Genomic DNA, 13,506 nt, shown 5'->3' on the forward strand with positions numbered 1-13,506 from the left:
AAATTTTCCTGTCTAGTTTCTTCCTCTATAACTCTTCAGCTCAAACTTACTAGAAGTGTAGAACTGTATAACCATGTAAATTACAGTTATGTAGTATCACAGGATACAGTGTAGGTAAATTAATTCAGGCACAGGACAACTGCCTTATTTTAGAACAAGAACAGTATTAGTCCATTGATATCTTCTTTTTTATATTTTCATATGAGTGGCATGGCAACCACTGGGACATTCACAAATAGGAAGGGAATAGTAAAACATTTCTATTCTGATTCTAAAAATATTTGACCTAGCATTTTCAGTGCTAGTTCATGTATGAATTCATGCAAAATAACTCTCCTTAAGTGATTTTTCTAAGGTAATTGCTACCTTGTTTTAAAAAAAAATAGTCATAAAGTTTATTCAAATGTCAAGTGGACTCCACCAACACATGACCAAATTATATTTTCAAATGTATTTTTATTTTCACGATATAATACTGAGAGGTAGTATATAGACCCACTTACATATTTGGCATAATTTCCTGGCCACTGAAAACATTCCAGGCCCTCAGCCAACCAGATGGTAACATCACAATCAAGGTTCCTCTGAGTTAATGCAATTGTATAACAGCTAACACAGTTACCACATTGGATGTTATTACTTGAGACTTTGAAGTAGCTAAAGTAGAAAGAGAAAAATGATGGGCACCTGAAGATACAAGGTATGGGATGATAAGCAGGTCTTTGCTATTGGTATTTTCTGTGCCAAAATTTACTCCACTATGTAATGGCTTAAAGCAACAGCCGTTTATTTATGTCCTGATTCTGTAAGTCAGCACTTTGGGTCTAGCTCAGCTGCATGATTCTTCTCCTGGTTTTGACTGGGTTCACTTAGTGGATAGCTGCTGGTCAGTTATGTGGCTTTGCTACCAGAGCTGATTATTGGATGCACTGATGGGTGACTGGACCACACCGTCTGTCATCCTCCAGCAGGATGGCCTGGCCTTGTTCTCAAGCTGGCTGCTTGTTCCAAGAGCAGTAAGAAGGCAAACCCCAATGTCCAAGATCATTTCATGCTTGTGTCATGGTTTCTGTTGTCCCATTGGCCACAGCAAATTACATATTCAGGCCCAGAGTCAGTGTGGGAGAGACCCACATAAGGACATGGACACTGGGAGGCATGAAACATCAGGGGCCATTCCTCTAATGGTCTACCACAACTGGATTCCTTAAATTCTTTACATTTTGGCTTGGGTATTCTCAAAAGTTTAAAGTCAGCCGACCTGTATTTATTAACCCACTTTAGTAAGGTACTTAAAGAATTTTTTAAGTTGTGCTATGCTCTCCAAAAGAAACAACACATCAAGGTGTTTTCAGCCCTTATTATCTTTCATTGATTTTTCTTTATCCCTTTATATTAGTTTCCCCAATTAGTCTTAAGTAACAACCACGATGGATGGGAAAATGGGTTTTGATAGAGTCTAGGGAGTTAAGGCTGTGAAAAATCTGATCACTGTCAAGAGAACACATATCCAGTGCTGTGGTCTAAATGTGTCCCTCCAAAACCCATAGGTTGAACTCCTAACCCTCGAGGTGAGCTCATTAGGAAGTGGTGGGGCCTTTGGGAGAGGACTAGCTCATGAGGGTGGAATCTCATGAATGGAGAATTAGTGCCATTGTTAGAAGAGGACAGAGAGAGCTCCTTTTTCCCTACCAACATGTGAGGTTCCAGCAAAAAGACAGCCATGCAGGAAGTCAGTTCTCACTAGACACCAAATCTGCCAGAGCCTTGATCTTGGACTTCCAGACTCCAGAACTGTGAAAAATAAACGTCTGTTGTTTAAGCTAGCCAGTCTCGGGTATTTTGTTATGGCGGCCCAACACCCGGGTAGAGGATGGAATAGGAACTTGGGAAAACTTGAAGGCACCAGGAAGACCCTGTTTCCCAAGCAGGGATAACTGGTTAAGAGAAGAAACACATTTTAATGGAAGGTAAAGGCGGGGGAGGGGGAGGGGGAGAGCAAGGGAAGATGTTAACACCTTTGGTGCTCTTACCCCAGGTGTCATTCACTGAATAAATGTACTGTGCTCATGATTTTAGTCTGTGAGCAGGTATTTCTTGAGCAGGTACTGCATGCAGTAGTGAACAAGCCGATAGTACCCCTTCTCTGGTGGATATTACCAGATATTTCCTTACCATGTCTGGTAGGGAAAAAAACACACCAGGCACACCATTACACCTAATTAATTGATAGCAAGTGGGTAAATGCTGGGAAGAATATGTACATGGAGCTATATGAATGTATAACTCACCTATTCAAGCCTAAAGGCTGAGGGAAGGCTTTCCCAACAAAGCAACATTGAAGCCAAACCATCATCATTTATAATGCCTGCAACAGTGTTTTTCAGGGTTCCCCAAATGATCATGATGGTCCTATTCACAATAAACTGAGAGATGGAAAAGCAGTTACCCACGATCATAGTGAATAGGCGACCTACCTGGGATTCAAACCCAGGTTGTCTGACATGTTTTTGGTACCATAAAGCACACAATGACTATTTTAAATATTTTCTAGAGGTATCCTGGTCACAAGGTATATTTTAATTAGGTAAACTACATTGTTTTAAATAGGCAACATACATGCTATGAAGTTCTAAACATAATATACAGTGAAAAAATGGGTCTTTCTCCCTGCTTTGTCTCCCCAGCTCCTTTCTCTGCAGGCAATGCCAGTCAAGTTTCTTCTCTATTTGTTCAGAGATCTATTTATATTTGTAGCATTTACTTTGTGCCAGGGACTTTTCAGAGTGTTTTACCAATGTTTACTAGTTTAATCCTAATAATAATTTTATATGGTGAATGTGATTACTAACCTCATTTTTCATGTATAAACATATATTTGTCCATACAAAGGTTTGAGATTTCAAGTGCACACCAAATTTTGAGATGCTTTTCCCTGTGTGCTAGTCAACTTCTGCTTTGCTAATACCACATAACAAGTTCAGAATTTTAGTGGATTAATTATAAGCCTTGATTTCTTACTCATGAGTCACCTGTGGCTCAGCTGGGCATGGCTTCAGACTGGAGGTTGGATTTGGATCTGCTTCATGCGTCTCTCCTTCCAGGATACAGGCTGAGGGAGTATCACCCACCAGAAGCACAAGGAGGAAAGTAGAAACACAGAGTGCCTTCTACTCTGAGTGCCTTCTACTCTTCTACTCAGAGTGCCTCCACACCGGACTACTGCACAGTCCATATGAAGGCAGTTCACATGGCCAAATCCAAAATCAGTTGAGCAGGGAACTGTATATTCCGCATGGCAAGTGCAAGGAGAAAACAAATTATGAGTGAAATATCTTATCTACACCCCCTGAAAATCCAACTTTCTTCTTTTGCTGCTGATACCTAGAGGAATAATCGAAAAGACAGAACTGCGAATGGATAGTTTTCCTATCATCTCCTGCTGGCGAGATACAAATATTATCTCTTTTCTGTTTGCATTTCCCAGGTCTTTGCATCATGTTCGGAAAGAAAAAGAAAAAGATTGAAATATCTGGTCCATCCAACTTTGAACACAGGGTTCACACTGGGTTTGATCCACAAGAACAGAAGTTCACGGGCCTCCCGCAGCAGTGGCACAGCCTGTTAGCAGACACGGCCAACAGGCGGAAGCCCATGGTAGACCCTTCCTGCATCACACCCATCCAGCTGGCTCCTATGAAGGTATGGTGAGGATTCTGTCTTTATGTTGGCTTAAGAAGCATGTTCTCATTTAATGCAGTGCACCATATTTACAGGCAAGCTAGAAAATGCCTAAATCATGTATTTGTTTTTAAGTATCTGCTGACTATCCACACTTACTCTTCAGTGATTATAATGTTCACCACTTATTGTAAATTGCAGCACATGAAAAGGAACTGCAACTTTCAGATGTGTGATTTTTTTTTTAATCAAACACATAAAATGCAATCACAAAATAGACAAGTCTTATTTCTACTTAAAAATGGTGTGTGTTGGGATGCCTGGGTGAAGCGTCCGACTTCAGCTCAGGTCATGATCTCACAGTTGGTGAGTTCGAGCCCTGCGTCGGCTCTGTGCTGACAGCATGGAGCCTGGAGCCTACTTCAGGGAGTTCAGTCTCCCTCTCTCTCTGCCCTCCCCCACTCACACACTGTCTCTCTCTTTTAAAAAATTTTTTAAATAAAAATAAATAAATAAAATGGTGTTTGCTAGTCTTCATACTGAAGAATATTATCTACCCCCTCTGGTAAGTGTGGTCAGTAACCTCTGATGAAATAGGCAACCTTTAGGTGTTTTGAATTTGCCCTTTAGAATGTTTAACTTGCATATCAAATATAGCACTAACAGATTTTGACAATAATAAATGATTCATATGTATGTATATACACATACACACATAAACATACATGCCCACACACATATGTACCTTTTATATATAATCATGTTTATATACATATATATATTCATATTTGTCTTCATTGTCTAAGAGAGAGCTGTTTCAAATAAAAATGAATCATTTGAGTCCCAGAATACAATATAATGTACCTTAAAGAAATGGCTAGTAGATTTTTGGCAAGGTCAGTTCATGAAGATAATTGCATTAAAGCAGAAAGGAGACACAGTAATTTCAAAATGTCAAGAGGCTATAAAAGGAAATTCAATCGTTGCTGTTTCCTTCTGCATCTCAGAATAAGAATTCTGTAGACCACCAAAAAATTGTCCAAAAGCTCCCTATGGGAGTTAAACATCATTGAAGTTTATCATCATGTTATGCAATAGGTCTCTTATTCATTGTATTAGCAGACATCTGAGCTACATGAAATAGCCTCTTCTGTGTAAACATTAATATTGAGTACATTGTGTGTTAGTGATTAAGCAAAACAAAAGTGGATGCATTTTTAAAGGATGCAGAGAAAGAGGCCTGGCTGATAAGTTACAGGAAATTCTTACAACATACCACCTGAGCTAAGTAAAGTAGAATTGTCATTCCATCATGTGCACACAGTCTTGGTCATTCTGTTCTGGTATTGAATGGGTAGGTCTGTCCCACCCAAAGATAAATACAGAGTCTTCTAATCTTGAATTTTGTGAATTTGATTTTCTCATTAAGATTTAGAAACCTTTTAGGCCAGCTAAAATGTAAAATATTCAAAAGGTGGATATTGGAAAAGATACATCTTTGGGGACAAAAAGGAACCTCCCATTTAAAACAGATATTGACTGGTATTTAATAGAAATTAATCAAATAAATAAATAAACATATAAATAAATAAAATAAAAAAGGGGGGGCCTGGGTGACTCAGTTGGTTAAGTGTCTGACTTTTGGTCTCAGCTCAGGTCTTGATCTCAGGGTCATGAGTTCAAGCCTTGCATTGTGCTCCACACTGGGTGTGAAGCCTACTTGAAAAAATAAAAGTAAATAAATTTTAAAAAGAAATTGACCAATTAACCAACTCTACTGCTTGATATTAGGCCATATCCTACTACTGAACATGATTTTCTCCCTAAGAGAAGGCTAATGCTTAACTAATGAGTAAATAATGGAGTGAAAGAATTTGCTCTTTCTTTTTATTATTTTTCTCCTATCCCAAGTTTTTATAAAACCCAAACAATGGAATGTGCACTGTGCCCAGAAAAATTTTCTGCCATTGAGCCTCATGGTGAAGGAAAAACACCCCAGTGAAACAATTATTGAGTGTCATTATTATTTGATGAGGAACAAGCTAGAAGGAGACAGAGTCTTAAAAACATCCTAGCTAAAGGCCCAGGACATGCACTGTCTTATTAGAGAGTGTGTCTATTATTAAGGACAGAGTATTATCTACGCACTGTGGTTTTTCATTCATCTAGCAGGGCCTGGCTGGCAGTGAAGGAGGAGGTTACTATCTCAGTGATAATCCACCATGCTTGGTGAAGGTAGGACTTAACAGGACTTCTAGTTCATTTCTTCCATTTCTCAGATGCGCTAGCCCATTATCCTCTCTGACAGAATTTGCCAGCTCCGCTAAGAGTTGGACCAAGGTTTCCTAACTGCTGAACTTCTGGGCCTCAGGATTCACTTACTCACTCTATGGGCTTTCTAGCCCTGATGCCCATGAGTGAGCCTTCAGTCTGTATGAAATGATAATATTTGTTATAGGCACTTAAATGCAAACTGCAAGATGACGGGAAAATATATCTCCAGTAGAGACCCAGGCCTGAATTATGGAAATTGGACCTCAGGCACAGTTTTGCCTGTGAGAAAGAAAATAAGAACGGACAAGGAATAACAAAACAGTAATCAGCTAGGTAGAATTTTCCCCAGAGTGGAGTTAATCAAACATTTTGAACTGAAGGACACCCAATAAATCTCTACTTGATACTTTCACCAACTGCTATAGATTGATCCTCTCCTCCAGATCCTGTAAGTGAAGTCAGTGCTGTCGACACATGTTGGACAATATTGGTCTGAGAGAATCCTGCTGACTCCATAGCATCTCTAGAATCAGAAAAGCGTTCAAGGGGCCAAAGTATGCCACGTGGTTTGCATGATCTACTTTTTGGAAATGCCTTCTCTGGAGGAATCTTCCATAGTTTCAACATATTATGAATCATGCAGAATCTATCTCAGAAGTCAGAACAGTCCTCGAAATAAGCTATGCAGGAATTGACAGAAAGGAGTGAAAAGAATTATGCTGATAAAGCCATTTTGGCAAAGTTATTTAAGTAGACCAAACAATTCTAATATTTTTCAGGCTGTCCTTTAAAGGGGACAAAGAAAAATAAGAGATCACCACACAAAAGCAGTAAATGGAAGAAGTGTGTAGCACTTCAGTAAGTTTTAGGCAGCCTGGTTCTGAATGGAGATTCGCCATTGCGACTAATTCTCTGATTAGTGTTTCAGCCGTTCCTATTCGGAACCTTCTTTAAATTGCATATCACTCTTCCCAGGACGCTCTTCTTCTGTGTAGATTTATTGATGTCAGTGTATCTCAAACTATAGTCCATCAAAGTCACCTGGAGGGCTTGCTAAAACAGATTGCTGGGCCCATCCCCCAAGTTTCTGATTCAGCAGAACTGGGATGGGGTCAGAATTTTACATTTTTAATAAGTTTCCAGGTGATGCTGATGTTGCTGGTCTGGAAACCGCACTTTAAGAACTTTGATTTAGGTAATTATAAAGGAATTCATCCACATAAGGTGTAATCGATCAAAGTTTATGCTGACCAGGATGTCCAAATGGTCAGAAATGTAACCAGAAGCCACAGGTTAGCTCAGATTTGTGTCAAAAGTTAAAGTTCATGTACTCAAGCCAAAGGCACATAGGCAAACGAAGAAAATCTGAACCCCCAGAGACAGGGGGGATCCTTTTTTAGGATATTTGGTAAGTGTCTTTGAGAAATTCCTTTTTCTGTCTAATGTCATTTTGTCCACAAAGCATCATAAGCAACATTACCAAAATTTCTGCTGAATTAGATGCATTTATTTAAGTGGCAGGTTGAATGGTCTCATTGTTCTTGCACTCTGGTTCTCAAACTGGGGCTTTCATCAGAATCTCCTGAGTGGCTTGCCATAACCCAGATTCCCTAGCCCCAACCTAGAGATGCAGATTCAGGAGGTCTGGGGTGGGCCTTGTGATTTGTGGGTCTAACAAGCCCTCAGATGAGGCTGATGCTACTGATGAGTGTGTGTGGGGGGGTGGATACACTTTAAGAACCATTATTTTAGGTGGCCTGAAGTTAGAACTTAATGATCACTCTTGGTAACAGCCTGGAAATCATTTGAAAGATGCTGAAAAAAAAATACAGAGGATAATATTAAAAAGCCTCTGTATCATCTATTTAAAATGAACAGATAGCATATTTTAATACTTGCTTCATATTGGTTTTCAGTTTCAAGTAGGGCTTTAGAAATAATAGTATTATTTGCCATATATATATATTAGTACACAAGCAGGGGAGAGGGACAGATGGGGTGAGAGAATCTTTTTTTTTTTTTAATATTTATTTTTGAGGGAGAAAGAGAGACCGAGCATGAGTGGGGGAGGGGCAGAGAGAGAGGGAGACACAGAACCTGAAACAGGCTCCAGTCTCTGAACTGTCAGCACAGAGCCTGATGCGGGACTTGAACTCACAAACAGAGATCGCGACCTGAGCTGAAGTCAGACATGTAACCGACTGAGCCACCCAGGCACCCCTGGGGTGAGAGAATGTAAAGCAGGCTCCATGCTCAGTGAAGAGCCTGATATGGGGCTTAACCCTGGGATCATGACCTGAGCCAAAATGAAAAGTGTGACGCTCAACCTACTGAGCCACCCAGGTGTTCCACGGCATATTGGAATTTTATTTAATGATGTCATACTGGATAGAATATTCTCCAAGTTGTTTCTTTTTACAACATTGTTTTGCTATAAATCATATTGATAGGCAGAAAATGAATTTATTTAGAAATTAGAGGGTTTTTTTTTATAGTTTACCCATTTCTCTACTAAAGGATATTGGCAAGTATTTGCTATTTATAAGTAATGTTGTTATGAGCATCTATATTTGTATCTCCTTGGGGACATGGTGAGAAATTTTTGTGTAACAGTTCTCAGAGTATGATCTCTGGATCTCTCTTCTCTCTTTGAGGGAGTCTGCAGGATCAAACCTGTTTTCCTAATACTAAGAGATCATATGCATTTTCTGCTCTCATTCTCTCCAAAATGTACAGTGGAGTTTCCCAGAAGCTACGTGATACGTCTTGACATCACTGGGTCTGATGCCTAATGGATTGGTGCTTTGTATTCTTTTATTTTTTTAAGTTTATTTATTTTGAGAGAAACAGAGACAGCGTAAGTGGGGGAGGGGCAGAGAGAGAGGGAGAGAGAGGGAGAGGGAGAGAATCCCAAGCAGGCTCTACGCTGTCAGCACAGAGCCTTGACATAGGGTCCGAACTCACGAGACTGTGAGATCATGACCTGAGCCGAAACCAGGAGTCAGACGTTTAACTGACTGAGCCACCCAGGCACGCTTTGTGCTTGTATTCTTAAGTTTTTGTTTGTTTTGTTTTATTTTCTTTAATGTTATTTACTTATTTAGTTATTTTGAGGGGCAGAGAGAAAGTGGGGGAGGGGCAGCAAGAGAGGGAGGCACAGAATCCCAAGCAGGCTCTCCATGCTGGCAGTGCAGAGCCTGATATGGGGCTCAATCTTAACAAACCATGAGATCATATCCTTGAGGCTAAACCAAGAGTCAAATGCCTAACCAACTCAGCCACCCAGGTGCCCCTCTTAAGTTTTAAATGTTTCTCAGTTTTAATTTCAAATACAGTAAATGTTACTAGATACAACATAAACCAAAGTATTTTGTGGTATGCCCTTAATAATTATAACAGGTTCTTGAGGGCAAAAAGATTGAGAGCCACTATGTTTGGGCTGATATCAAATTTGATTATCTGTGGCTTCTACAACTTGCTCCTCACACACTACCAATACTTTTTAGGTGTGGGGGGGGTGGTTTGGGGAAAATAGAGATTTTTGTCTTCTCTAGCTGGCTGATAATCTTCTAGTCTGTACAACTGTCTCAGAGATCATTGAATGTAATACTCCATCCCTTTCAGTGTCACAGAATATAATTTGTCTAAACTGAGACTTGTGGCATCATTGAAAATCCCTGCATCCTTATTCACCATCTCCTTCTCTAATTTATCTTTCAATCCTTTCTGGCAGTCTTTTTTTTTTTTTTTTTTTTTTTTTTTTTTTTTTTTTTTTTATCTTTTAAGTTTGAAGAAGCACAGAGAATACCAAAGCAAAATTCTCTGGGTCTGCTTCATCTTTGTCATCTTCAGTATTTTCTAGTCTTCCAGTCTTACAGAGTTGAGGCTCTCCTTGCTCATTAACCGCCTCCCCCCCAATCCCGGCCATCACATCAAAAACTGCCCTACTCTCAGAAACAGGGAAAAATCAAGAGAGGTAAATGCTCAGGTGTGGCCACTCCGTTCTTGAGGACTTGTGGCACCGTTTTGTATTCTCCCCTAGCAGAGCTTATGTAAAAAGCTCATCAAAGAATGCTTCCATTGTAATTACTCTGTGATTCTCTATCCTCTCTCTGTTTTCATGATTCACAGTTTTGCATTCAAGATCTACGTGTTTAGAGCCACATCATCCTTCTTAGTTGCATTTCTGTGGGCTTCATCATTTCCTTGAAAATGTTTGTAATCAACTTTCTTGAAGTACGAGACAACTCTGACATTTTCTGGCATTTATTTCCTTTTGACCCAAGGGAAGAGTTTCTCCCAAATATCCTTCTCATTTCAATGTGGCTGATGTGCAATTCCTCATTGGTCAGAATTAAGTTTGGAGGGATGTTTTCTTTGAGTACCACCTCCACCTTTTGAGAGTTGTCACCAAGGGGTTTAAAGTGTGTATCAGGTGGTTGTTATGCTCTTAGCTGAAATGACTCGCAGCAATTCTGAGAGCTGAGGACGGCCCCATCATGACCTTTTGGCTCCCATGCCTATTTTTTTTTTAATTTTTTTTTTCAACGTTTTTTTATTTATTTTTGGGACAGAGAGAGACAGAGCATGAACGGGGGAGGGGCAGAGAGAGAGGGAGACACAGAATCGGAAACAGGCTCCAGGCTCCGAGCCATCAGCCCAGAGCCTGACGCGGGGCTCGAACTCACGGACCGCGAGATCGTGACCTGGCTGAAGTCGGACGCTTAACCGACTGCGCCACCCAGGCGCCCCAATCCCATGCCTATTTAATGTCTTATAACATGAAAGCCTCACACACCTTCCAGCTGGGCTGAGTGGCTCCTGCCCTTCTATTTTCATCCTGATGTTTTCCACTGGGTGCCCTCTTAAAGCTCATGGATTCCTCATAATTTTCTTCTTAAGTCCTTGTGGCTATACACCTTCCTCCTTTTAGATCTGTTTCTACTGAAATATACTATTGAACATAGAAGCGCCTTTCTTACAACCTGAAATTCAATACCTTGGTGTTCACCCAGCTGGGCACTTAGATATGGAAGGGAGCCGGCACACTGGAATCGAGGTCCAGCATTTGCCGATTCATAAACTGCATGGCTTTAGATAAGTGGTTTGCCTACTTCTTTGAACAGAAGTCTCCTTATCCATACAATGAAGCTGCTAATATTTCTCTTGCAAGCTTACATGGCCAGATCCTAATTGTCTAAGAGCTTTGGCATGTGGAGAAGAATGCATTCCGTTGTTTTACTTTAGGTCAATAATGCGATAAAATTACAGATCTGTTAAGCAGTTTTTTTAGTAAAATATCCCTTATTATTAAATTAATTCTGTAAATCATAGTACCTTATACAGTTAGATATTAATTTGTCACAATCTCTCAAATATTTCAAGAAAATCAGAGGTGGGGTATGTTAAGTTTTCTTGGCTGCTTCAACCATAAACACTTAAAATAAATGCACATAAACAACAGTAAAAACACATAAAATATAATAAGGTAATTGAATGTGTTGTTAAACTAACACTTAGCCTAATATAAAAATATTGATCGTGGCATTGTTAAGAATATGCACAGGGTTGCCAACCCTTGTTTGTTAACTCAGAGCCAGTTCTAAGATCTATATCATTAAAACCCACAGGATACAAAAAAATTTTTTATATTATTTTCATTCATTCATCCATTTATTGAATGTTCACTGTGTGCGTGGTGTTGTTCTGGGTCAGGGGTTGCTTATGTGAACAAAGAGTGCCAGGTGCCTGTTCTGGGGACCTTGAATTCTCACGGGAAGACAGACAATGATCATTTAAAAATAAGCAAACAACAGCTTCAGGAGCAGTAAATGTGAAGAATATAAAACATAATAAGATAAAGCAACTGAGGATATGGGGAAGCTATTTGGAGTCCTTGAGTAGAGTCCTTCTGGGAAGGTGACAAGAGAACCGGGAGAATCCCCAGGAGGGGGAGAAATTCACAGATGGAAGGAAAAACCAGTGCAAAGACCCTGTGGTAGGAAAAGGTATGGAGACTATAAAGGACAAACAGGTGACTGTGGGGCTAGAGCAGAGTGGGTCGGGGAGAGGAGCAGGAGATGTGGTCAGATGGGTAAGAGAGTCTGGATGAGTGGCTTTCATCAGCCACAGACAGGACTTTGCCATTAGTTAACCCCCCATGCATGAGGGACTCAAGTTGCGGATCAAGAAATTGTTCTATTATGAAATGAATCGATTCATTTAAAGGTCAGATCCAATTTAAACTGTGCCAACTCTATTGTTTTGATATGCCATCCAGCAGGTTTTAGGGGTATTATTAGTTAAATAGGCATGAAGAGTTGAGATTCAGGGAGTCCTTCTGACTACGTGATGTTGACAAACGTTCTTACAGAAGAAATAGGGTGTGTGTTCTAAAGACTAATTTTTTTGAGAAGGAAAATCTAATTATAAAAGGCAGTCTGTTGGGCAGATAACTGGTATTTTAAAACCTCTCGTCAAAAACACCGCCCGAAAAGATGTACAGCCATGTCCATTGAGTTGACTGAAACCAACACAGTCATGAGGAGAAAGTTATCTCCTCTGCTAACTGCTGAAGTTATCACTGGTGTTTCCACACTTGCAAAACCAGTGAGGGTAACCATTGTTTTGGTGCCTATAGTGTTCTGGAATTCCTCCTCCAATTTTTAGTATGCCTTCTTAACCTTCCCATGGCCGCAGAGACTATGGAAGAGAAACATCACACTGACCCCTAAATTCTCTCTCACTTGCCTAAATTCAGGAGACTAGACTTGGGCACAAGGTAACCTTTGTTCCAAAGGAATAGACCAAGCCAAAACCAAAGCCAGATGTATTGTATACCTTCATTTCTATAATCCAATCATATCTGGAAGCTTCTGAAAGCAGTTTTTGCTTGTATCAATGAAATTAGTGTTTGATGTGTCCCACGCCTGCCCCACCCCACTCCATGCACGGATACACGAATGCACACGCACACACGCACAGACACACCCACGCCCCTGAAAGTTAAAAAAGTAAAAATTGTCATCAACCACTTATAAGTACCATCTTTCTTCTTTCCCTGCAGTGTTTTATTTAAACTGCCTTAACATTGCCTTTCAAAGGTGGGGCAGCCTTAAACTCAGATGGCCTAGTTGTTACTTCACAAATAACAAAGGCTGATGTTTTCAGGGGAGAGGGAACCATCATAGGAAGGTTATCACTGCGGGTATCACCCCTTCCTCCCTTTTGAGGAGGGCAGAATATTAGACACACTCCTCCTCCAGGGCTCTTGGCTGTTCATCCAGACACCCAGGGTGGCAGTTCTGTAACCACAAATGAGAGGATCCCACACCTGCAACTCACTGAAGCAAGCACAAAATAACTGGGCTTTCCTACTCCATGATCCTGGAACTTGGGAGATGGATTCTAGGCTCCCAGTGAAGATTGGACCATGAAGACCTCATGAAGGAATGCTCACAGTCACTCCCTGTCAAGAGTTTAGTATCCATAGTCACCCTCAAGACGAAGATAAACACGAATGGAATGTACCATGTACTAAGTGATTGTCAA

General features: G+C 40.3%; 1 protein-coding gene across 5 annotated transcripts in view; it reads left to right on the plus strand.

Annotated features, from left to right (window-relative positions):
- Window positions 1-13,506, plus strand: part of PAK5 (p21 (RAC1) activated kinase 5) — a 317,484-nt gene that overhangs the window by 210,737 nt on the left and 93,241 nt on the right. For all 5 annotated transcript variants that reach the window (XM_058684892.1, XM_058684893.1, XM_058684894.1 and 2 more), the window contains one exon: window positions 3,488-3,702. In XM_058684892.1, the coding sequence (XP_058540875.1) occupies window positions 3,499-3,702 (204 nt within the window). In that variant the 5' untranslated portion in view covers window positions 3,488-3,498. The remainder of the gene's footprint in view (window positions 1-3,487; window positions 3,703-13,506) is intronic.

Source organism: Neofelis nebulosa, chromosome 9 (assembly GCF_028018385.1).
Source record: "Neofelis nebulosa isolate mNeoNeb1 chromosome 9, mNeoNeb1.pri, whole genome shotgun sequence".
NCBI lineage: Eukaryota > Metazoa > Chordata > Mammalia > Carnivora > Felidae > Neofelis > Neofelis nebulosa.